At 37.4% G+C, this 27,128-nt stretch overlaps 1 protein-coding gene across 18 annotated transcripts; it reads left to right on the top strand.

Moving 5' to 3' along the window:
• On the top strand, positions 1–27,014 carry lrrfip2 (leucine rich repeat (in FLII) interacting protein 2). 18 transcript variants are annotated; one of them, XM_084093486.1, is made up of 29 exons: positions 14–81; positions 205–376; positions 1,434–1,575; positions 10,236–10,322; positions 12,160–12,219; positions 13,150–13,203; positions 13,307–13,354; positions 13,689–13,769; positions 14,881–14,925; positions 16,028–16,090; positions 16,250–16,336; positions 16,596–16,643; positions 16,780–16,827; positions 16,916–16,972; positions 18,255–18,320; positions 18,476–18,589; positions 19,155–19,199; positions 20,223–20,357; positions 20,743–20,814; positions 22,066–22,236; positions 22,648–22,740; positions 23,065–23,157; positions 24,376–24,477; positions 24,911–25,043; positions 25,139–25,188; positions 25,266–25,386; positions 25,484–25,563; positions 25,722–25,826; positions 26,002–27,014. In XM_084093486.1, exons 3-29 carry the CDS (start codon positions 1,486–1,488, stop codon positions 26,110–26,112), a joined length of 2,259 nt encoding a protein of 752 aa, XP_083949612.1. In that variant the 5' UTR covers positions 14–81; positions 205–376; positions 1,434–1,485; the 3' UTR covers positions 26,113–27,014. The 18 variants fall into 18 exon arrangements, with proteins under 18 accessions (XP_083949623.1, XP_083949619.1, XP_083949621.1 ...); XM_084093497.1 differs by lacking the exon at positions 205–376 and having other exon boundaries at positions 1–81; XM_084093500.1 differs by lacking the exon at positions 20,743–20,814.
• Positions 27,015–27,128: the final 114 nt, after the last annotated feature.

Here is a 27,128-nt window from a genome sequence, read left to right on the forward strand (position 1 = left end):
GCCACGCCTCTTTTCCAACATCCGGGACTTTCAGCGCGAAGCTGGAAAAAACACTTCAGACTCTCAGGAACGACCACTAAGGTAGTGTATCGGTTTTTCTCGCCATTTACTGTCTTTTTCTTTTTTGAAATTAAACTCATACTAGCGGTGGTAGGCCGCTTTTAAGCCTTTTGTGACTTAACTTGGGCCGTTTTCTTGGGAAAGTTTGAAGTGACGGACAGTGTCAGTTTGTGGCTGTCACGCAGGCACGCGCACGCTCACTCAAACAGCCACGCGCACGTGCGCACTCGCTCACCCTGGTCAGCGGGAACGCGCCCGGGTCCCAGTCAGTCAGAACCGACCCTAGTCTCGAGCGGAACAGTGACGGAGAGAAACGGTAAGAAACCGGCACTTACGGAACCAACTGTCATGAAAGTCCAGACAGGTCACTAAAATGTAATGTCCGAATGAACGGCTCGAGACTTGAGTGACATTTACACACTTTATGCCTTTGAGGACAAGCTAACGTTAGCAGGCTAACCGCTAACTAGAGTCATAAAAATATTGAATTTTACTTATCATATTTGTCATTTTAAATATTTACATACATTTAGCTTTATGTGGGGAATACTACATGTGTTTAATCCTGAAGCGCATATGTTATTTATTTGTTTTCGGGAAAATAAAGTGGTTTAAATTAGTCTGTCACGCATCTGAATGAGTGTTGGTTTATATTTAGCACCCCAGCAGAAATATCAATACAAATATAGATTTTTATTTATAAATGTATTTTTATTGAACTGTTATAAAAATATCCTGACATATTCAACATGGGTTTGGTTTATATAACTTAACGTTACATGATACAGAGAAGCATGATATATCGTACGCGCAATTCTTTGGTTAAACTACTTAATATTCAGGTATTAATTGTCTAGAATAGATAAATAAAGTTCTTATTAAATGACTGTCATTGTATAAACTAATTGGCTAACAAAAGAGCAAATAAGAACTGATGAAGCTTCTTTTAAGGAATCAAACACATTAGTCTTCCCGTGGCTGTGATATTTCTCTGCTTTGTTACATTATATTATGAGGTGTGTGTTGTGTGTCTGGTGTTAATCAGCTCTGAGTCCAGACACACATGACTAAAGCCTCTATTTGTGGGTGTGTGAGATAGTGTGAGAGGCCAGGCTTATCTAACATACATTTGAAATGTTTTACGAAATAACACACTAAGATGGCTTACTGAATTTAGTGGAATAGACCAGCAAACTGCCAATGCAATGTACTTTATTGTATGTCTTTGCTGCGTGCAGTTAGATTGCTTCACTTTCTCAACAAATTGGTCAATAAGGTTATGTTGTACACAAAGCCTTTCAGAGATGAGACCGTAAACATCTCATTCAGTGTTTTCTTCGATGACAGCTGCCAACCATTGTCTTCATCTGCAGAATATTCCGGGAAGCAAGTTGATCTTTATTCAGCTGTGGAGTTGCTGCTGACATGGGGACACCAGGATCAGGACGAAAACGGGCCCCGATTAAAGACCGTTTCTCAGCGGAGGATGAAGCTCTGAGCAGCATCGCCAGAGAGGTAAGAGGTGTTCACCTGTGACCCCTTTTTATCTCACTGTTGTCATCTTGTAGCTGGTGGTTTCCTGTGACCACAATAAAGGAAGTGTTCACCCAGAAATGAAACTCCTGTTGTCGTTTTCTCACCCTGATGTTGTTGCAATCTCATATGACTTACTTGTATGTGTTTTCAATAAAAGCATACGGTGATTTTGGATTAAGCAAATAAAAAAACAAATAGTGAGAAACAGATTGAAATTCAGGCGTTATTTGCTTAAAGTCGGCATGAAACGAAAGTTGTGATAGTCTTTTTATAGTCTCTATTGTGACGTATATACAAGCGAAATGGCTTCTGGAATGAGAAAAAAAATGGTAGGGCATGACTTTATCTTGTCCATCGGGAATTGATTGAATCGTTGTTTGCTATTGACTTCAACATGTCATCAGAGAAGAGAAGAGATGTCGCTGCAAGAAGGAGGGGAAGTTATTTTAAATAAAGTTAGCGAGGGCACATTAAAAAATGATGTGCATTAATCATTTATAATAAATACTGCAATATTCCATTAAAACAAGAATTGTCAGTTTTTATTTCATGGTGACTATAATCTATCATACAATGAATCCACTGTAGCTTTCAAATCTCATTTTCAATCCACGTGACACAAGAGAACCGGTGGCGTTTGCTGTCAGTGATGTCAAACCTTTTTGGAGTTTGACTGCCATTCTATAGACTCTCCTTATGTTTTCCACTGTGGAAAAAATCACTCAGATTTGGAACAACAGGAGTGAATTAAGTAATGGGTGAACTAATCCTTCAAAACAGAGCAGTGTTTTTCTGTCATTGTATAGATACTTAAGTCGGATGTCCCATTAAAGATATTTGGGAATACTAAGGTTTTGCTTCTTTGAAACGCCACACATAAAATGTCTTTACATGACAGGAGTATGTGTACTTGCCTCTGTGACAGCTCTAGGGTCCGTAAACAGTGAGTACACAGGGTAGCGGACTACACCTTGTAATCAGAAACATTCTCCAGCTGTCAATCATCATTCCTTTTCGGGTTTGCTGACGTTGGATTTGCTGGCATGTCTTCGAATGGTGGCGTTTTAGAGAGAGGGCTTGTTATGACATCTCAAATGGGGAGCCTAACTGAATTTAAGTGACTGTCCAAGATGAAAATATTAACCCTGTAAAGCCTGACATATGGAAAGATAGTCAGAAAAATCTTTTATTTTTAATGGAACAGTTTATTTATTAACAGTTAAAAAAAGTTTGCATATGCATTTTGTTTTGTATCATATGTGATACATCAGGCTTTTATGGCCCATATAGTATGATAGTAAAGCTGAGCGAAAATATGCAATTTGGTACAGATTTATTATTTATATGGCCAAAAAGAGTGGCACATATGCAGTAAAGTGATGATTGAGAAATGAACAATTAAAATCCTATTTTATCTTATTTGATACAGTACTTGCATTTTAACATGATTTTTCAAGTCAAGTCACCTTTATTTATATAGTGCTTTTTATTTCTAAAAAAATAAATATGGATAATCAAGTTGCTTTAGTCTAAAATGTTCATCTTGAAATATTACTTACAATATTAAAGTAATTCTTATGTTTAATTTATTAAAACAGTTGTGCTAAAAGGCCTTTTACTTGCTAAAAAAATATGAATTGTCATTCATAGGGCAAAAGAAGGCATGTTGTAGATTGTGTACTAAAAGTTTTTGGCAAATTAGAGGCCTTAGAAACTCATGTATCAAATATGATGCAGTAATCTTTATAGGGTTAAGGTAAACGTCTGCAATGTGAGCTCTACACTGTAGTCTGCATTGTTTGGATCTGCATTATCTTGTTGGTCAGTCCCTAATAGCTCTGCTGAGATGTTAATATGTGGACGGTCAGGTTCTGCCAGTTGGAGCTGCAGCTGATGAAGTTTGACTCACAGCTTGAGCAGGGAGCAGCCAGTGTGGACTTGTCTCAGATTTTTCTGCAGCACACATGTGTGAGCCCGTCACTCTCACAAGTAAAAAAAAACTTTGACTGCTGTGCTCTGGGACACTTCGACCTGAAATGAACTTGTACGACCCAAAATTTATAATTGCAGAGCCCTAATGTGACCCAATGGGATGATCTTGATGCTAAGCCAGATATAAAATCATGAGTGAGAGAGTTTGATGTCTTGTCTTGCTTCCTTTTTCATTGTTTGTTTACAATATTCATTATTAGTAACGTATGCATTTCTTGTTGCTGTGATACTATTAGCTAAAGCGCAGCATGCTGATTAAAGTACTGGCAATTAAAATAATAAAACTAAAAAAAGAACAAATCTTGATAAACTAGTCGACTTCACCAATCATTTATTCTGCTGTTGCAGAATTAGTAAACTCGATTTTTTTGGCAATTCCCACAATTATATATATTTTTATGGAATATTGCAGTTTATTATAAATAATTTTTCTGTGCACCTAATTATATTTTTAACACTCATGTCCCCTTGTAATCTTGTTAACTTCCCCTTCCCGTTACAGCGACATCTCTTCTCTGAGTAAATGTGTGCAGCAGCATGAGGGCTGGCCAATAAAGCCTCCTTTCCAGCAACCTGTCACTCACTTGAGGTAGCAGCGGTTTGCAAATGATTCTATCAATTCCCGATAAACAATATCAAGTTCTGTCTTGCTTTTTTTTTCTCATTCGAGAATCGGATCGTCACAATAGGGAAGGAAAGATGATTGGAATTCCGTTTCGTGCCGGCATTAAAATAAGGGTTTGATATAAAGAACAATTTTTTTTTTTTGCCATGGTTTAGTAGGGGTGGGAATCTCTAGGCACCTCACGATTTGATTCGATTCGATTACGATTCAGAGGGTAACGATTATTGATTATTGACGATTATTAAATTAAATTATTAAATTATTTTTTTACTACTTGGTACTTTTAAAGCAAAGTATTTATGATGACCCATAACGAACTTACTTCCAATACTTCCTATATTAATTTTATTAATAAAATAAGTGGAAGTGATTTGGTAAGTCAACTGTAAGATTACATTTGCCAGCATATGTCCCAACATTGCTGAGAACCAACAGGAAAATAAATGTGTGCCTGTACTAGCAGCATACTTGTAGTAAATTAATACAAACTTCAGCATATTCTTAATAATAGACTTCTAACCAACATCCTCTTGTTATTTCCAATGAGCAATATAATCCTTCAGACAAAAAACATTTTGCTGTAGCAAATTCACAAACAGTTTTCGTTAAAAAATATAGAATTATGTACCAGAAGCTATAATGCTTGTGGACTTACGCATATTCTGAATAATTAGTAACATACAAAGCCGCTCTTATACACAACTAAATAATAAAGAGTTATGACTTGAAATGTTTGCTGTATACCACAATCAAAAACAGCTTATACAAAGAAAGTGAATGAACATCTGCAGAGAGCACAGTCAAAATGTAACTTTTTGTGACTGGCATTGCACATATTGCATTGCACATATTGCATACAGATCGGTTTACACTTTACAGCATATTGATGTGAAAACTAAACAATACAGAAAGCAGCTCTCATACAAAAAATACTAAATAGGTAACAATGAAATTGCCAATTTTCCATACGTTAGCTTTTAACGAAGAGGGTGCCGTTCGAATTTGGCACTCAGCCATCATGCGTCTGTTATGTGCACGCCACAGACTGTCCGCGCACTGCACGTCCGCTTTAGAGTTCCGCCTTTTGCGTTCCGTCAATATTACGTTATTAGAATTTATTTTAATTTTTTTCTAGAAAATCGATTTTTGACATTTGTGAATCGATTCAGAATCGTCCACGTCCCGCATCGCGATGCATCTAAGAATCGATTTTTTCCCCCACCCCTATGGTTTAGTAAAGAAAAGAAAAACAAGGGTATGTTGCTGACACATTATATATACTTTTTTGGGGGGGTTGGGTCAAGTGTTTGTTCAGCGTTTAACGTAAATGAAATGAAAGTACCTTTTGAGACTTTCACTGTAAAAAAGCAGGAATATCTCCCAACCTGAATGTGGACCATATAAGGATGTTTTAAAAGAGGAAACAGAAATCTAATGCTACAGGGTATGAATTGTAATACAGAAGTGAAACTGCAGCCACATTGAAGATGTTTGTTGACTATCTAAATATTTAAAGGAACACTCCACCGTTTTTTCATATTAAACTATGTTATTCCCTTAACTAAAACGAGTTGATACATACCTCTCTCGTCTCTTTGATAGCACTTAGCTTAGCCCAGTTCATTCATTAGGATCCAAACAGAGATGAAGTTAGAAGCGACCAAACACCTCCACGTTTTCCCTATTTAAATACAGTTACACGAGTAGTTACACTCGGGAGCACTTCGACTCGGCGCAGTAAAAAGTCTCGTTGGTTCTAATGACAGAAGGGAGAGGGGGAGAGGATTTTTCAGGAGTGACTTTTTACTACGCCGAGTCGAAGTGCTCCCAGTGCTATTCCGCCATACATTATAGTTATCCTTTTTACCCGCTTAGAAAAGCGCCACGTTTTATTTTGTGTCACCATACTTGGTCGTGTAACTACTCGTATAACTGTATTTAAATAGGGAAAACGTGGAGGTGTTTGGTCGCTTCTAACTTCATCTCTGTTTGGATCCTAATGAATGAACTGGGCTAAGCTAAGTGCTATCAAAGTGTCGCCGCGCGCCAGAGCGATTGAGTGCACGCACTGAGACGAGAGAGGTATGTATCAACTCGTTTTAGTTAAGGGAATAACATAGTTTAATCTTAACCGAACAGCTTCGGAGTCATTGGAATGGTTATATGACTGTTTTCGGGTTGAATGGTGGTCTTCTCGCACCCCTCGAGCGCCTGTGAGACGAAAAACCACCCTTGCAACTTTGGGCCGGCGAGCCGCCGGCCGCAGCATCAGGAAGTATCGCGTGATATCAGGTCTCGCGATGTAACAAACTGCTTTACGGCACTGCACACATATACTATCTAAACATTTATATGCTAGCCTTCTGTGTATTATACATACCTCAGTGGACATGGCTCCGTGCGTTCGCCGGGTTCTTTGAAAACAAATGCACATGACCAGCGGGAGAAGATGGGACAAGCCAACGAGTTTTAACGACAGTGTTGTCAAATATCTATTCCGAAGCTGTAGGGGGAGCTCTATAAAGAAACCCACGAGCAAAAAGCGAGAAAACAGAAAACATAATGCAGCTTTAAGCATTGCCATGAGAGAGATCTGTTATCTTGTTCTGTACATTGCTGGAATTCACATACTTTTCAACCCATTGAGTCAGTCACACGTTTTTACAGTTGAGGGAAGCTGAATGCATGCTGACCTATTACATTAGGAAATACTCTGTTAGATCTACTGTATCTAAAAGTTCAGGAGTCACTCCACCCATGCAGTCCAAAGATTATGAGTCACTGTCTACCTACAGCACACATAAACCCCTTGCTTGTTTCATTGAACCTGCCTCTTGATCCACCCATTTCGCGCCTACTGCAGAGGAAACTCCCTAATGGTTAACAGAAGTCTCTGTTAACTGAAAGCATGCCGTTTGACTTGCCTGTGCATAGTCCAGGTGACTTCGGGTAAATTTGAGTCGTGTGACCCCCTATGGAGGTCACTTATGTTTCAGTCTCGTCACTTTGAAATGCCAGTGATTTGCATGGTCCATTAGCCACAAATCAACAGAATGAGCTAGTACCCTAAACTTGGAGTATCTAGGGCAAGGTGTGATATTTCTTTAGCTATTTCCTGGCTTGCACTGCTGTCTAAGGTTTAATGTGAGGTTGAAATAGGTCAACATACTGTAATAGTATTATGCCAGGTGTAATAGTCAAAGTGCATACCTACCTTATACAATGATGAAAATAATTTAACATGCAAGGAAAAAAGTGTAGCTAACTAACTACTTACAACTTAAACTAACTTTTACATCCAGGAGCAATGCAATAGTGGCCTGCCTTTTGTCTTCTGATTCCCTGTGGCCTTTCAGTTTCCATCTTTCACTGTCTCTGTCTTTATCTTTATCTTTATCTTTATCTGTCTGTCTTGTCTCTCTACCATTGTATCTGTTGAACTCAGGCAAGACAACCAACCCCGTGACATCACAGGTTGTAGTAATGCAAGATGGCAGAGCCCTTGCTACAAAAGCTATATCAAAAAAGCTATATTTTTTCTCTTTTGAATTGTTAGATTAATAATGTTTAGAATATACTTTTTGATTACAGTGAAAATCCATTTGCTAAATAATGTTAACTTGACCTACTGCTTCATTTTCACTTTAGGGAACTGTTCAGCGTTAGGCTATATAATGTTATTATTATTGCACAATGCACATAAACTACCTCACAAAAGTTCACAAAATTTCAGACATCACTGAAATTATCATAACTTACAGTTTAGTACTTGAGTCAGATGTTTGATTCTGTTCTTAAAGGATTCAGTGAGTTTATTCCCTGAAGGATTTGTTAGACTTATTCAAACTGGCAACTCGAGAGTTGTTTTGAATGATTCATTAAAAGACTTATTTGACTTATGAGTCATTTGTTTGTGAAACGGTTGTGCTTTGTTTTGCCTGCAGTGCACAAAGACAACCCAATATAACAACATGTTTTCTTGCCGTTATTTTAAAGGAACAGTTCATCACATTCAAGTGGTGCAAAAAAACTCTGCCGTGGACTGTAGAATCCTAAAAATGTAGATGCATGTTAAACGTCAAGACATTTTAATAACGAACCAGTTCAAATATAGACACTTTGCATTTTATTGTGATCTTCCATAACACAGTTCTACAGTTCGATAACAAACATTTCCATATCCGACTTCGATAAGCTTATTGTGTAGTGTGTCTGTGGCTTCTCATTGGTCAGTCCCACTATAGAGCTCACTTTATCTGCAGAATACAGTTAGACTGTCTCTAATAAATGAACGGCTATGTTGGAGGTTGTGAAGTAAGTGTCTCTCCTCGCTCAGATTTCCTGTTGCAGTCTCATGACGGAGGCTCTGCTGGTCTATAGATAGAGCTGGAGACACTGGGCTCAGCTGAGCTGCTCTGGTGAGCTGTCAGACAGCTCAACAGGTGCTGAGCAGAAGAATCACACACACACACACACACCGAGCCCACCCTCTCTAACCTCACCATATGTTTAAGGATTTGCCGTAAGCTTTGTTTAAATGTTTGCTGTCAGGCTGCATACTTTGCAAAAATCACTGTCCTTTTCTGTCAAGGCATAATTGCATTGGAATGTGTAATTAATTATTGTGTAGGGTATTAGGAAATGTAAGCAGGTCATATTGCATGTGTGTGTCACATGAGGAATGTGATAGTCAGAAATCACCCAGCATGTGTTTACCTGGACTGGAGTGAGTTTCTGTGTTGATCTTAGATTAGACACTGTTGCTGAATCATGTTTGTTGTTTTTTCACCTAGTTAAAGATGGTGTAATTGAGTTCGGCTGTACACCTATAGACGTGAATTATAGACAACCCCCATTGCTTCAGCCACACCCCCTCACTTACCAAACCTCACCCTCCAAAGACATGTCAGCAGCAAACACGAACACTTAAGAAAAGCTGAAAAGAGAGGGCTACTTTTTTTGCAGAGCCTAGTGCTGTCACAGAGACAGGTGTGGTTTCCCAGGACACCTATTTGAGTGATTTGTGTCAGGACTCTTAGATGCCTTCCAGTGTTTAGTAATGGGGGGGGGGGGGGGGATAATTATTATAATAGTAATAATACTAACACGAATACAAATAAATTATCATCAAAACTTTATTAAAACATTTCAAAACAAATCAAAAAATGTTATGGTGTAAAACAGGTCTGGCAGAGAGCTTTATTACTCAGCTTCTGAAGGCTATGACAACACCATGTATCCGTAACACGCCCGCTCCGCGACACTAGTAGTTTCGGGGGTCTACCCCCCCCCCCCCCCCCCCCCCCCCCCAACCCCCTGAAAAAAATCCTAGGGGAAACACTGCCTTCTTTCAAGCTATTAAATGTTTTACTAAACAGTCCAGTGAAGGATAATATGGTTTCTCTCTTCTTATATCATGTCTACCAATGTATTATGAAGCAGTTGCTTCCCCAACTGTGGTTGCATGGAAAATATGATTGTTCCTCCTCTTTTTTTATTTTTCTTATGGGTGTTTTGCAGCATTTATTTATAGGACTATAGAGAGACAGGAAAGTTGAGGGAGAAAGATAGCCAGAAGGATCGAGACATGACTCTGGTTTGAATATAGGTCCCGTGAGCCAGCTGCTCATATATATATCATCAGCATGTGCTCTATCCACAGCTCTGATGGCTGTTATGATTGCTGACTTTTGAACCATCAGCCTTAAATGCCACCAACAGTTGAAAATGCAGTGAAGATGCATATATTTATATCTAAACTTGGTGAGAATATGTTTTTTAACTACACTGTAGGATCTTAACGTTGTTTTTGAAATTCACACATAGCACAGTAATAATTCTTGGCTCATTTTGCATTTTAAGTGAGTGCAGAGAATAATAAGACCGGTTCATCCAGCACTGATGGGAGTGATGACTCTTTTCCAAAATTTCAGGTCTTGCGTACCATTAAGTGTCCAGACAGAGTGCTTCCTGTTCAGACTGTTTAGTGTTACAGCTGAATTCTGTTTTCTCTCTTGTGCAGGCGGAGGCTAGACTTGCTGCGAAGAGAGCTGCTCGCGCAGAGGCCCGGGACATCCGAATGAGAGAACTGGAGCGACAGCAGAAAGAGGTGAGTTTTACAGAGAACATATAAGGTGACAAAAGGCACTTGAACTTGTTGCCTTAAGAATGACATAATGGGCTTTCGCACCGGAGGAACCTTTTAATACTTCCTAGAACTATTGCTGTAAGTTCCCGGATTTTGGCGTGTTCGCACCGCAGGAACTAGGAACGATTTTAGTTCTTGGAACTCCTTTTGGATAATCTAATTTAGCTCCTACTTCAGAGTAGGGCTAAACCAGGACTATAGGAACTACCAGTGACGTTAGTGTACGCTGATTGGCCAAACGCACGCGAAAAACCAGCATCCGCTATTTTTAAAAAAGCTGTGTAAACACATATTATAGCCTATATATTAACTCCAGAAACTAACTCTACGAACATGCAAAACAGTGATAGATGGGCCTCTTAACCTTTACACTGAGGAGAAAATCCAACGCGACTTTGAGGGGACCAAGCAAAACATGATGTATTTCTGCTCAGCTAGCAACATTGGATATCAACCACACGGCATATGTTAATACCTTTTCATATACTGTCTACTTTCTTTGTATAACAGTTATATCTAATAACGTATTAGACAGGACTGTTAAACAGATCATAAACTAATGAACACGGAGAATGCGAGCACTGTGAGCTCAGGGTCTGGCGTTCTCAGCACCGTCAAAATAAGTCACAACAACAAGCACAGCTTACGTCACTTCAGAGTTCCTACTGCCGTTGTGAATGCAACCAGGAAAAGGATCCTAAGGGAACCATTCGTTCTCGGGGAACCACCCTGGTGGCTAATTCCTAGAACTACCTGTTGCGAAAGCCCCTGTAATGCACAGTTTCTCAAGGGCTTTATAACTCTTTCCTGTGCCTTTGCCCAAATCCAGAACCATGCCTATGTGTTTACTATACTTATTTAATTTAGGTCTGTTGACCTGCAGATCTGTCCTTCACTGATTCTCTGTTCTAAAACCTAGTGAACTGCATGTATAGGCAGCATTGTAAGGCATCATAAGCACACTTTCAATGTGCAGCTAATTGATGTAGCTTTGCATATATCCTTCATGGAGAAGGAAAACCCATAATGCATTGCAACAGGCCATTACCTTAGAAAAATGATACTGCAAAACTCTATTGAAATATTGAACCGAGTCTCTTGTAGGATGAGCACTATTAGTATGATGGGTGGGGTTGCTGACTATTTAGCTTTTTTCCAAATCGATCACGTGTGAGGATCCATTTCAGTTCGGATGCTGACTATGTAAACAATAAACGGCAAGGCAGTTCACTAGGTTTTGGAACAGGCTCTGTATTTTGTTCAGAATATGCCTGATCTTCTACAGACTGTCACCTCTCTTTCGATGCAATGAAGCCAAAGCTGAAAGATAGTTTTTAGAGATCTTCTAAACAGCTTTTTGAGTAATTTGCTTGTGTTGTGTTTTAAACATTTTTGTTCAGAAGAATAAGTATGACTGTGTTTACAAATAGTTCCAGATTCAAAAACCAGATTTAGCTAGCTGACTAACTAAGCTCATAAGTGGAAACAGGCCTTTAACAATACAGTGTGTTTTTAATGGTTGCAGACACATGTGAATGATTCAGTTATAGATGTCAGCTGTATCTGTCAGTGTTTTCTGTACTTGTGAGTTCCTACACTCACAGACCTGGTTGGAAGAATATGTTTACAAAGTGCATACTTTCAGTTTGTCTAATGTTATCTTAATGGGTTTATTCAGAGTCTTTGTTTGTGAAATGTTTTTCACTGTCAGAAATTCACAAGTACCAAACAATCCACTGTCATATTGAAGTGCAATAGAAGTCTTTGTGTTTGTCTCGTGGCTGTCTCTCTCTCACAGCTGTCTTACCATCAGCACTCCTCCTCTAGCAGGAAATGGGGGCAAATCCACCAATGGATGGTATGAGAAAGATTAGGCCAGTTTGAACATGCATGTACTTTTTCCTTTAACTAATAAAGAACATCAGATGGGAGTGTGCTATCTGTATTCTCAGACACTCAGTTGATTGAATTTGGCTTACATGCATGTTTTATTAATATTACTGTGCTCTTTTGAATTTATAAAAGAATCCTTGTGGTCCTGTTGTTGTCTAAAAATAGTATTCTTTTAGGATAGCATTGGATTCACTTTTCACAGGAATTTTTTTTAGTGTGTGTACGCGTGCGTGTGCATGTGAGTGTATATCAGTAAAAATGGATCTCAGTGTTCTAATTCGTCTGTATAATAACTATTACCTAGATGCTACATTTACTTTATGGTCTGGGTGATACATTCCTGATGCATTTGTCATTTATGAATATCACAGTGATTTTAATAAATTTTTACATTTTATTTGGAAATGATTAGCAGCTATGATCTTTAATGAAGGTTTTCAAAAATCCTGCACTGTCATCTATTAAATTGTTTATTTTATAATGATTTTTATATTGGTGCATATCAATGAACAATATTTTTTTAATTTAAAAATGTATCAAAATAAATTAATCCTATTTACTCAGTAAATAACATCGTGGAAAATATGCATTAATTTATTTTGAGATAGATATTTACTATTTAACTGCATCAGTAAAAGCAAATGCATAAATATCTATTTTGTCAAAGGGGTAAAAATTGAGGGATTTTTTAGCTATATTGCCCCTATTGTCATATTGCTGCTAGTAAGCTTTTATGCTTGCCTTGAAATTTGAACAGGCCTTACAGACCCTAACATCAGCATGTTAAGTGTGTTTAGAGTTTGTTTAGGACTGCCGGCGAAGGCTAACACTAACAGCCTAAAACGTGCAGCGTTCTTTTGTTTAAATGCTATCTCCTTCACTCTTTTCATATCAGGCTGATGCAGAAAAGGCCCGTCATGGTCATCATTCCAGTAGCCACAGCCGACGGGTCTGTATCTCCTGATGTTGCTGTCTGTCTCCTGCTCTTTCTCTTTTCATTTTGTTCCTTTTTTTGGTCTTATTCCTTTGTTCTTCCAATCTCTCATCAACAGGGATTAAATGATGACACGGCGTCGGTTCGGAGTGTGGGAAGTTATAGGGTGTGTGATTCTGAACTTTATGAAAATACATTTATGAAGATAATTGCTCATTTTCATGACCTGTGTAGAGTAATATGTACCCACAAGCCAGTGTGAAATAGGTCATATTGGATACATTTGAACACTAATAATAATAATTGTTTCAGTTGAAATATTGGTACCTGCCATACAAATAGAAATCTGCCCAAGTATTCAGCATTTTTTTTAATTGATCCCGTAATCACAAACAATTGGAGAGTAGTTTTAAAAGCTCATTTAGAGACAACATGTTACAGTCGTGCCATGGAAATTGCAAATTAATGTTTGCCTATTGGATTTCTCTCTACTTTCAAAGTCAAATTCGTCATCTTTACGAGACTTGAGCAGTTCTCATCACTCCAGTCGGGTTAGTTCTTCCAGGAGAAGAGACTTGGTGGTACGTCACTGTGTGTGCTTCGCTCCAGGCATTGTATTGTGTGTATTTTGGCAACATGGTTTTCTCTTGTGTGTGTGTGTGATGTGTCATGACTCTAAATTAGACTACTGCATACTAACTTTGTTTGCGCTCTTAGATAGACAAGCTTTTTGTGGCCAAGATTGTCACTGTAACAAATAATTTGGCTTTTATTGAAATTAAATAACTCTAAAATGTGCTGCCACCAACTAAAGATTTCCCTAGTTGGCTGTTAGTTGTTCATTTAGGCCATTAGTTGGGGGTGAAAATACTAAACCATAACAATGAGCATTTAAAATATAATTAAGCACTCCAGTTGCAGCGACACCGCAAACATCGCTTAACCTTTTCTGAGATCAGAACATAAACTAAATAAATGACCTATAATATAAATAACAGCCTTATCTTAAAAAAAAAATGTAGGACATAAATATAAATTATAAAGAAACAAATAAATACATATACAGTAAACTGAAATGCTTAAAAGATAAATATCAGTGCAAACATAATCAGGCAGATGCACAAGTAGCCTTAACATGGTATGAAAACTCAAGAGGTCAATGTCACTGCGTGGACTTTGTCAATTACTGTGGAGTTTTCTTCTTCTGATGACTAACCTACTAATTAAAATTTAGTGGACCAAGCCTATTTTCGTCAACTAACGTTTAGTCAATTATTAGAGGGCAGCCCTAATTTTAAAGCTGATTATTAATAAAGATATACAGGGTTTCCATGGTCATGGAAAATCTAGAAATAAGCAAATTTTGATATTCATATATGGAAAAGGAGGTGAAAAGGCAGCTAAAGAATAATGTAATGAGAGCCTCATTTGATTTGCATGCAGGTTGCTTCAAGACTGATATGTGTGGACATTACGGGCAGATTTTGTGCTGTTGATGACTAGCACAGTTGAGTGGTTTTCTATAAATGAAGTATACCACCACTGACTCATTGTGTTGTGGCACTAACACAAAAAGGTCTGACATAACGCTCCCTTATTAGCACACATGGCATGTCTGCGGCATGGATTAATTAATGTTATATGTATATCCAGCATAGATTGTGATTGTATTGACTGCTGTTTTCTCTGCAGTCTGGTGTCTCCAGTAGTTCCACTTTGAAGAGCTCCCTTTCCACTGTATGTATCTCTGTCTTTTCTCCATTGAGTGTCAGTTGTTCAACATTTAAGTGTTTTATAGTTCTCCTGTTTGACTAATACAAGGGGAGACGGCAAGATCTGGGATCTTCGTTCATTCCAGCATTCTCCTGAGATCATAACTGTATATGACTAGATATTTTAGGGTTGCATGATTAATCAAAATAAAACTTAAATCATGATTAGGTTTAGTCTTAGTGACTTAGTGCAGTTATCAAATGGCAAAGGCTGTGATTTAATTAAATAAATATATGTTTCAGAGTGAAGCTTATGATCTGTGTTTTCAGTGTCTCAGAGCGGCTCTGTTTGCAGTAAATACTCCTCCACAGTCCACACAAACTCATCTCTGCACCTGCTCTGAGTTTGGGTCACTTGTAACGTACATTTGGGAACGCAATGTGCCAACCACTTCCTAAATTGTTATGAGAATCGCTTATAAAACAACTGTTGTCAACAAAAGAGAAGCTTTTAGAGCTCCCTGCGATATTCTGCCAAAATTAAAGCTTTATGGATTAATGTGTAAAAAAAAATGAAAATTAGACAGATATGAATATTACATTACATTAAAAAAATATATAATTTTATCCAAAGATACTTACAAATGCGTTTCAACAATCTTAAAGAGGCAATAACACAAGAAGTGCTACCAATACAAAGTCTTAAACATGAGATATAGTGAAAACACAGAAGAATTTTTATTTATTTTTAATGATATTAGTTTTGTTCTTTTACAGTTGTACTGTAGAATAAAATTATTATTATATTATTTTTCTTGAATGCTCTTTTTTTTTCTTTTTTCTTTTTTTTATACAGTAAAAATAGATATATTTCTTATTATGTTAAAAAAATATTAAATAATAAAAAAAATACATATTTTTTATAACCAATTTGTTTGGCCAAATTGCACAGCCTTACAAACAAGCACCGCAAACCTAGAGTTTTTTTTTTTTTAAATCACAATCATAATTTTTATCAGAAAAGTTAGTCTTTTCCCCCCAAAATTGTGCATCCCTACTAGGTTCTGTTGCTTCTAAAATGAATCCTGTTAATAAGAATTCTACACATTTGTGCTCTTTCCTTCCAGAGCTCTGTATATAATGATCTTCACAAAAAATATGTTGGCAGTAGCTCCAAAAAGGACCTTCTGGTTAGTGCTGTTCAACATCCCGAACTCAAGTGCTGCTTCATTCTTCATGCATCATCTTTAACATGTTCTTCCTGGTTAAGAGCACGATATATTTGAGAATAATGACTACTATGTCAGATATCTGTGTTCATTCTCCATTGCTTTATACCACTTCCTTAGACTGGATTGTATCATGACCAAAGAAACTACAGCAGCTTAAAGAACTCCAAACCTCCTCCCTCTACCGCCTCTACCTATACGCCACGGGTTTGTCCGCTTCCTTTCTGCATGTTCATTACTCACATTGCAAATCTTTTGTAGGAAACATCTTTGAGTCCTCCTGGAAAGTTCCTACTTGCAAATTACGATATGATATAATCTATCTAGTTCATTTCTCTTGTCTAGTCAATGTCTTTATTCCAGTATTGGTTGTTCCTTCAAGTTTAGAGGCTAGTCTGGCATCATCTGTTTGATTCAGTGGTTTAGGAGAGATATCTGACAGCTGTCGATTGTTTGACCTTCACAGGCTCCGTCCAGCAGCAGTTCTGCAGGTCTGACGCGCAGCTGTAGTGTGGTCAGTCTGATTTTCAGCACATCTGCCATGTGATCGGATGTGATACAACCCCACTGATCACATGCAAGCAACTGTGATGTTTTATAAGCCTCTTTGTCATCTGTTCATTTAAAAATTGTGAGATCTGTTTTGACAGGCCTCCATATGTGACGATGGTCTGTATAGTTCATATGGTTCAAGAGCTGTAAGTGATGCCATAGTATATAAAACAACAATCATGTGATATATCCCTGGAGCGGCGTTAGCTCAGTGGTCAGTGTTTTTCCCCGCAGCCCTCTGAATGCAGCTGGTACTCTTCTGGTGCCAGCTCTACCCGTAGTAGCCCTATGGTGAGCGTCACGTGTCTTGAGCTGCAGCATGTCGCACAGCAGCTGATCATGCATTTGTTGATTCTGAAACGCCAGTGTGTGTTTTACTGTATTATACTCCTTTTGAAAGTAGATGTTCTTTCTAGTCTAACTCCAGGTATTGAACTTTGTGTGTGTAACTCATCCTGCATTTGTATGTGCTACGAACATGAATGATACCTGGCATGTTAAGGAAAGGTGTGTTAAGTAATTGAACTTAAGGTTTATAAAATTAAAAAAAAAAACTTCACAGACCTCCACGGACTGAGCTATACACTACTTACTGTTCAATAGTTTGTGGTTGGTAAGATTTTTTTTCATGTTTTTGAAAGCAGTCTCTTCTGCTCACCAAGGCAGCATTTATTTGATCAAAATACAGTAAAAACAGTACAATTGTGAAATATTGTTACTGCTTAAAATAACTATTGTTTTCTTTTTTTTTAAAGTAACTTATTCCTGTGATGGGAAAGCTGTAGTAATTTCTTTCAACAACAAAAAATCTTACAGACTCAAAACTTTTGAACGAATGACAGACTTCGAGGTGGAATTTTTTACTTTGGCCACCAAGCAACCACACAGGTCACCTTAGCAACTGCATAGCAACACATAAAAAAGATACAGAACACCTTGCAACACCCTGACAACCATAGCCACATAGTAACACTCCGACTCATGACTACAAATTTGTTTATGTGCCTCTATTCCATGAGGCCACTGGAGCTGAGAAGCTGTCGACTTCTAAATGTTAGAGAGGGAAATATAAGACAAATGGCTGTTTTCAAGTGAAAGTGCTTGTAAGTATCCAGAAATGTGTCCCATGTGGTTAAATTGTTTAACAACAACTGAGTGAATTGTTCGTTGTTGTTGTTGTTGGCTTGGTCAAAGAACATCCTGGTCAAAGGTTAAAACCGTTGTGGTGGATATATTATTTCCCGAAATGTATTCAAATAAGTTCTTTGTTGCATTCAAAGCATCATCTGAAAGCATGAAAATTTGGATGCATCAGTGGTGTCTTGATAGTTTGTTCTCTGAAGGTGGGACAGGAATGCAGCTGGTGTCTTTTTTACTCGTTTCCCAAACATCTTAGGCAGCAATGACACTGTTGAATGACTTGTCACTAATACGAATGGAGTGCTATTAAAAGATTGACTTTTTCCTTGAAATGGTTGCAAGTTCTGCTTAAGTCATGACATATGGTTTTTGGTTTTATTTCCTGTGCCAATGTTCTTTTCTTCTCTGTAATCACCCTTATTTAAACTTTTAGTCATCCTCTGATGACGATTCTGTCAGCACTGTGTCCCAAAGTCGACGTGGGAGAAGGGATAGTGTGGTGAGCCAGAATAAAAAAAACTGTAACCAATGCAATGCAACCACATATTGTTTTCATTAAAACAATAATATATCAAAAACAACTTCTTTCTTTAGGTTGACCATTGCTACTTCTTTTTTCCTTTATCTTTCTCATGTTCTTGTCTGTCTGTGTAGTTGTCTGATTTCTCGGATATCTCCGAGACGGCTGCTGATTATTTCAGCCGCTCTAATCGCAGGGGCAGCATTGTCTCTGATCTTGATGATCTGAGCATCCCAGACCTGGATAGTGTGAGTCAAGACATGCATGAAGTATTAACCGGTGTGACAACTTCACTAAAGATCACTGGATGGTGACTTATAGGGATAGGTTATTTGTTAAAGTTTCTTTACTTTGCATGGCTTAATGAGTAAATTTGACTGGACGACTGCTTTGTTTTATTAATGGACCGCTTTTAGGATGGTATCAAATGAAGTTGAATTTGTTCAACTTTCACTTACATGTATTATTCCAACAATAAGTGAATCAGCTATGGACTGCCTTGATAATAACACCGAAAATCATTCCTGTTTAAATGCATCTAACCATTACCACTGTTGTGTGTGTATCTGTAACTTGTCAGCATTTGGTTTTATAGCAGATTTTTGGTGAAGTCTGGCCAGAGCACTGACTCTGGATCTCGCTGGTTAAATTATTATGTGCCATGCATGATGTGCGCCTAAATCAGTTATTGGAGCTACAGCAAGTAGAATCCCACTAACTAAGGCAAAACCCCTGTTAATAGCCATTCAAATTACGCCAAGTATGTATTTCTAATAGTTTCAGTGTGAGTAATGTTATTGTCTTCTTTTTCAGCTCGATGAGAAATGTGACAAGCAGTTTACAGACACCTTCAGTCGGGTAAGAGGAAGAGAGATCATTTTCCACTTCCCATTGTAGACTGGCATTTGAGCCATAATTAAGACCCTAGTTCATTTTACTCTTCTCATTAGGGTAAAGTTTGTCTGTATTTGGTCAATATTTCTAGATTGGGAGCTAGAGCAGGTTTAAGTGATTTATGTTTTTGTTGTTGTCATTACTGATTTAAATGCACTAGTGTTCAAAAGTTTGCTGGTCAGTAAGATTTTTTTAATTTATTTTTTTTAAAGATATTAATACTTTTAGTTAGCAAAGATGCATTAAATTAATCGAAAGTGCCAGTAAAGATATTTACATTAATAATATTGTACATTTATAATGTTACAAAAGTTTAAAATAAATGCTGTTCTTTTGAACTGTCAGTTAATCAAAGAATCCTAAAAAATGATAAATCCGTATTAATGATAAATGATTCATAAGTTAATGATAAAAAATGAATCCTAATAATAAGAAATGTTGAGAGCATGAGCAGAAAAATTGCGTATTAGAATGATTTCTGAAGGATCATGTGACACTGAAGACTGGAGGAATGATGCTGAAAAATTCACAGAAATTAATTAGAAAACATTTGTTTTAAATTGTAATACTTTTCCACAATATTACCGTTTTTACTGTATTTTTGATCAAATAAATGCAGTCTTGGTGAGCATAAGAGACTTCTTTAAAAAAAAAATAAAAAAAATACTAACCCTGTACTTTTGAACGTTTTGTTAAGATACTTTTTGGTTAGGCTTAATATACAAATAATTCCTCATAAATATCAATCAATAAAACTCTTGGTAATATACAGCTGCCTCAAAAAGTATTTGCGCACTCGAGTCACACTGAAAAATGTATGAATGTCATTGCATTTGATGATAAAATATCCAACCAATTTGCATCTTCAAACAAATGATGTGACATCTTCTCAAAAATTTATTTTTGCAAATAAATGTAACCAACAGGTGTTAAGGTTGTTGAATCAGCTTTTAATTCATTGTTGATGGGTGCTCTCGTGTCCTGCAGCCATCCTCTCGATGTGCCACCCCGGCGCTCTCCGCAGCTGCCCTGGCATCTCTGGGAGGAAGCACTTCTAGAAGGGGCAGCGGAGATGCTGGAAGCGTCATTATGGATGCAGAGGCTTCTCTCAGCGAATTAAGGGTAATTATGATGTTTATCTGCATATGTTATTGCAGTCAGCTAGTTTACAGATTCAACACAAACTCTCTGTAATAGGGATTTCTCTGGGATTCTTTTTAAATAGGATGAATCTGCCTGCCTTTGAACATATTTTGGCTAAGCATAGAGCATCATACTTTCCTATTGAATGCATTTGATCTCAGAGAGTCCACTTGTTCATTTCCCAGCATTATTTGGTTTTATTTGTGTCTGTGTTAATCTTTTCCTTTCTTTCCTCTTTGTGTTTGAATGCCCTTGGGAAGCTCTTTCCCTTTCTGTGTTTGTAAAAATGTACAATCAGAGGTCACCGCTCTGACCTTCAGTGAATGCCAAACCTTTCCCATGATTCATTCATCCATCTCAACAGGACATCTATGATCTAAAGGACCAGATTCAGGATGTAGAGGGCCGATACATGCAGGGTCTTAAAGAGCTGAAGGTAGAGGGTCCTGAGCTCAACGCATGCCTTTCCTCATCCTCCACTAACACACCAGACACTTAGCACTCTTTAGTCTGAATGCATGAGCCTTGCATGGGTCTTTCAATCACTACATTAGCTCTTTACAGTCACGTTTAGCCCGCAGTGTCGTGTTGCCTGAAGAGGTAATTACTCCAAAGCGCCAAAGTCACATGGAAGTCTTCTGTCTCACTCCAAACCACTGTTAAAGAAGATGGAGGACGACACAGACACACATTTTACTCTGGATGTTTCAGCTGTAGCTGTGTGAAGAATTTTTAGTGTTTGTACAGTTCACATTTGGAAGCTGTAGATATTTAAAGCATTAAATATCCTGATACTAGTAAGACCCTGTGAAGGAACCTTACATGAACAAGTGTTAATGCAGGGAAAGATTTGATTTTATCTATTGAGAAGTGATTGGATTTTAAGTAGTTGCCATTACTGTATATATACTACTGTTCAAAGGTTTAGGGTCAGTAAGATTTTTTGGAAAGAATTAATACTTTCATTCAGCAAGGTTTCTTTTAATTGGTCAAAAGTGACAGTAAAGACAATGTTACAAATGATTTCTATTTCAAATAAATGCTGGGGTTTTTTTTTTTACTTTCTATGCATTCTATGCAAGCAACACAAATTTTTCAACATTGATAAATAAGAAAAATGTCTTAAGACACTAAAGACTTTAGTAATGATGCTGAAAATTCACAGCTTTGCCGTCACAGGAATAATGTTATTTTAAATTGTATTAATATTTCACAATATTACTGTTTTACTGTATTTTTGATTAAATAAATGCAGCCTTGGTGAATATAAGAAACCTCTTTCTAAAACACTAAAAAAATCTTATCAACCTCAACCTTTGAATGGTAATAAACCTGCATTGGACAGGTGATTGGAGCAAAGGAGCTGAAGAGGAGGAGCAAGATATTACCATTTTAGAAAGAGTTACAAAGACGAGCCGTAAAAAAAAAAATCACAGTAAGACCAGGAATGTCTGTTTAGTAAAAGGGCCTTGACTTTAGAAAAAGGTTGTTGTTGTTGTTGTTTTTTCAATTTTATGTATAGCATTGAGTTGGATTACATGGATTACTTTTACTTCTTCAATTTTTACCTGCACTTCACATTTTTATCTAATCTTCAGTGCAGTGATCAGAGTCTGCTTTGTTTATTTGCCTGTCATTAAGTTTTGTAGTGGTTTTGTGTTAAGGATTTTTTCCTCCCTTTCATCAGGAATCTCTGTCAGAAGTGGAGGAGAAGTACAAGAAAGCCATGGTATCCAACGCTCAGCTGGACAACGAAAAGGGAAACCTCATTTACCAAGTGGACACACTCAAAGATGTTTTAGAGGAGATGGAAGAGCAAATGTCAGAGCTGCGCAGGGAAACAGAGGAGAAATCAAAGGTACTTGTACTAAATTGCTCATTTCTAGAAAATTGTTGCTTAAAACTGTTTTGATTCATTTGGCAATAATTAATCAGGCAAAAAAAGCTTTGTATGGTCCAGCTGTGTGTATTGCCAATGCACAGACCAATGTGTGTAAATATATTATTATATTTTTTATATATACTGTATATACACACATTTATACATATATACTGTGTGTGTGTATATGTATGCATGTGTGTGTGTGTGTGACACACACAGAAATATATATATATATATAAATAGAATAATATATATACACACATATATTATGTAAACAGACTTTTATGTTAGATGCGATTAATCGTGATTAATCGATTTTACAGCTGTGTTGAACCCTAAACACAAGCAGATTATGTGTGAATGTATTTTTTTTTTTTTGATTGACAGGAGCTAGAGCGACAGAAGCACACATGTTCAGTCCTACAGCACAAACAAGAGGAGCTAAAGGAGGGCATTCGTCAGCGAGATGAGCTCATCGAGGTAGAGACCAGAACAGAAATGTTTTATCGACCACAAATTCAGTTGAAAACATCAACAACAAAAAAGTCTGCATTAGACTAAGTGTTTCAAAGCTTTTGCAGGATAATCAAATTGTAGATGATTTGGAATCTTTTTGAGGGAAAGTGTTGTTCTTTATGTTCTTCATAGATGAAATAGGAAGGTTTAAATTCTCTATATCATTCACTCTCCTCCATTAGGATCCTCCTGTTTTCTTCCTTCATATGTTCCGCCTCATTGCTGCTTTGTAGTGTCTGTTTTGAATCTGTCTTTTTTCTTCCTCTGCTTTATTAAACACAACTCCAGGAGAACCAGAAATTTCAGCAAAAACTAGATACCCTCACAAGAGAGGTGTTTGACCTGCAGGAAACTGTTAACTGGAAGGACAAAAAGATTGCGGTATGATGGTTTAGGAGATAGTGTTTGGATTGACTCTGAAAAGGCTGATTAAATTTTATATATATATATATATATATAATATGGTATGATTTATGAACAGTGTATGCACGCTTAAGTTTACACAAATTGATTGGCAGTTTCAATAGTTGTAAATGCATGGTGCTGCCCTCTGCTGGTATCCCATGAGCCTCAGCTGTTTACACCAGAATTGTTGGGTACCACACAGTAGAGTTGAAGACTGTAAAAGGAATATAATGCATGAAAATTGATTACATCCAGACTTGCGTGTTTGAAGAAGGTTCGTTTTACTTCTAATATATTCACTTCTGCATGAAATCCAAGAATTGATCCAAGAAAAGATGATTGGAAGAAAAGCACAGGCAACACTATGTAGCTAGACTAATAACCTCACTTCTTCACTTCCTGTACTGTTCATCTGTCAGCATGGTCTATTTTCATCCTACCATCTGTGACTAAAGCTAGGGCTGGGCAATATATGGAACATTTGTGATGGGTTAATCAATGTCATTTTTTTTTTTACATTCACATTAATTCAGTTAGCAGATGCTTTCATCCAAAGACTTACAATTGAGGAATACAAGAAGTGATTCATCTTAAGGAGGCAATTACACAAGAAGTGCCAGCAATACAAAGTTTCAAATAGGGATGCTCATAATTAACTGGTTTTCTGAAAATAAGAATTTTTACCAACTAATACTATCAGTTAAATGGTTTAAAAAGTCATTTAAGATATTTTAAGATGTTTGCTGCATTGTTCAAAAATATGCTACACGTATAAAATTGCGTTTTTGAGAGAGAGAAAAAAAAAATAATCGCGTTTGTCGGATTTAATTATCTCATTCAGAAATAATGTAGAAAAACAGTAAATTAAAAGAAACGTTTACAAACACCATAAACATATAGCTAAGGCTATTTTAGTTCCCCTCACTCCACAACATATCCTTTAAATTGAACAGTATTCAGAACAGAACAAGGAAAAATAAACGTAGCCATGTAAACATCAATCCGAAATGAATTCCTTTAAAGTAAAACTGAAACAGAATCATTATATTTATAAATTTATAAATATATACAGTATATATTATTTTTAGCTATATCGCCCAGTCCTAACTGAAGGTAGTGTTCATTGCGTGTGTTTGCTGCTGTCTCTACTGTTTTCTTCACTCCTCTCTCTTTTCCTGCCCTGTGCGTGGCCAGGCGTTAGAGAGACAGAAAGAATACTTTGGTTGCATTAGGAATGAGAGAGATGAGCTCAGGGATGAGCTGGCTGACCTCAAGGGGAAAAGCCGAATGGAAGAGGTACGTCCTTTAAGTGGTCCTGCACGGGAAGCTTGACATCAGCACTGTATAACAACAATAAACAGATCGTTTCAATGGAAAGCATTTGGCTTGTTGCGCTCGTCTCCTTTTATTTGGGTAGTATCTGTTTGATCTGCATTTCATAGGACACTTTTTTTTTTGTGTGCGTTAAAGTAGTCAGTTTTAATTATTTTTAGCTATTTTATCTGTAATTTCTGGCCAGCTTGGATCTTTTTTTCCCCCACTGAGCTTGTCACAGTACACTATAGGATTGCTTTCTCTATAAAGGACGCATGCAGTTTTTCCTTAGAATCTATTCTACATAAGGTATCCTATAAATAAACGTAATTATGCAATAATCATACTGGCCAGTGTCCATTTAAAATGGCTTTTATACATCATGCTCTTATACTGTCCACTCCTGCTCTCACAGAAACATGGACTGGTCATCATACCTGAGGACATGCCCAACGGAGACGTCAGCCACGAGTCCCCTACCGCAGGTATCACCGTGGTAAAACAAGAGGTAGCGCAGGTGCTGGAGTCAGCAGGAGACGGACCTTTGGGTGAGTCTCCGAATACACTGTCAAGCTTATCTGTATTAGTTTGAAGCAATGGCATGATAAAGCTTAACTTAATTAAACCTGTCTTCATACTCCAGATGTAAGACTACGAAAGCTTGCGGATGAAAAGGATGAACTTTTGTCCCAGGTATGATTGTACATGAAATGATTTCAATGGGATTATTGGCATAGATGAGTTGAAGTAACACATTTGTGCTCTTTTAGATCAGAAAACTGAAGATGCAGCTGGAGGAAGAAAGGCAAAAACACTCAAAGATCGACAGTGTTTACACAGAAGGAGAGCGAATGGAGAACGGCACTGACCTGCATTTCATCGAGATGCAGAGTACGACCTCTGACACGCTACACATACACACACTGAAGTCTGAATTAACACCTTCACATGTACCTTTACATGCTTTAACACGGTTTGTTCCTTGTAGGGGATGCCAATAGACAGATAAGTGAATACAAATTCAAGCTCTCAAAGGCTGAACAGGAAATGGCCACGATGGAACAAAATGTGAGTTTGTAATCAGAACCAAATAATTTTCAAAAATGTATTAATCAGTCAAATTATTTTAATCATGTGGCAAATATTGTCACTTTATTTCGATTTTTTTTAATAACTTGTTAAAATTGAATATTAGTATAACTTGTAATTTTCTGTGTGTCTTGCAGGTAAACCGACTTGAAGGACAGGTGTCCAGATATAAAAATTCAGCAGATAATGCAGAAAAGATAGAAGATGAACTGAAAGCAGAGAAAAGAAAACTTCAGAGGGAGGTATGAACCCATCTTCTGTTCAAACATCTCCGCTACTGATATAGACACATATGACACATTCAGGGTTCTCACAATTGTAACCTGGGGAAGAAATTGTTCCTGACTGGGAAAACTGTTTGTCACAGTAGCAGTCACAGTCAAGAGTTAACCTCACGCATCTCTTTTCCATTTGTAGCTGCGTACTGCCCTGGATAAGATCGAAGAAATGGAAATGACCAACAACCATCTTGTAAAGCGGCTGGAGAAGATGAAAGCAAACAGAAATGCTCTTCTATCCCAGCAGTGAAGAGAGACTCTCCGACACCTTTCAGTTGGACACCAAAAAAAAGAAATCTGCAGGCCCCTTTACCTTGTTTCCTTGCCTCTCGTGGTAAAATACAGATTTACACCTTACTAAGGCAACACGGTCAGGGAGGGAACATCTAAACCTTTGTGCTTTCTTCTCTGAACCCGAGAATATTGTTGGTTTTGTTGGTTTTAAAGGCTTGATGAGGTTTCATTGCTCGGACTGGGTGCTTTTTCCCTCCCTCCTCTTATCTAAGTTGAACGAGTATAAAAGCGCTTTTTAAACTCTAAATCGACACGACCGCAGGGCCCTCGACGTCCATGTAAATGCTTACACAGCAATGTGCCTTCACAGGGGGGGCGAGGGTTATATGCATTATAACACTATACAAGAAAACGTATTTCTACCGGTACAGAAAACTTTAATGTGTTTAATAAAGGGTACAGCCATGAGTTGAACGGTATAGAAAATCAATCATGTCTGCTATGGTTTCAATTAAGTGTTTTTGTTTTTCAATTATTTAAAATATTTCTTGAAAATAAATGTGTAAATGAATGCAGTATGAATGGGTGGGTGATTCATGAATTGTGATCGTTTGCAGGGCACATTGACTTTTGTTAGGTTTTTTGAAGTGCTTTGTCACAATGGACTACATCAGTTTTACACTAAATGCAATGATTTTAACTCCCAGATAGAGACTGAAGTTTCTACTGTGACATTGTGAGATTTCAGATTCATGTACCAATGCCACTCAATGCCTTTCACCACGCTGTTGTATTCAAGTTTGGTGCAACTTTTTAATCACACTAGAAACAAATTGTCTGACACTTCACAAGCACAGCGATTTTGACTAGAGCAACTGCAAAGTATACTGTAAATAAATTACACGATTTACAAACTGACCTCTCTTTCAGTAATTATTTTTGGACTTTTTAAAGGTGGCATTTTTACACCTCGGAATTGCAGTGTGTTTGAAATGGCCTAACTTTTGAGCATTTGGCTCAATCAATGGCCAC

This window comes from Abramis brama (assembly GCF_963993115.1).
Source record: "Abramis brama genome assembly, chromosome: 19".
Classification (NCBI taxonomy): domain Eukaryota; kingdom Metazoa; phylum Chordata; class Actinopteri; order Cypriniformes; family Leuciscidae; genus Abramis; species Abramis brama.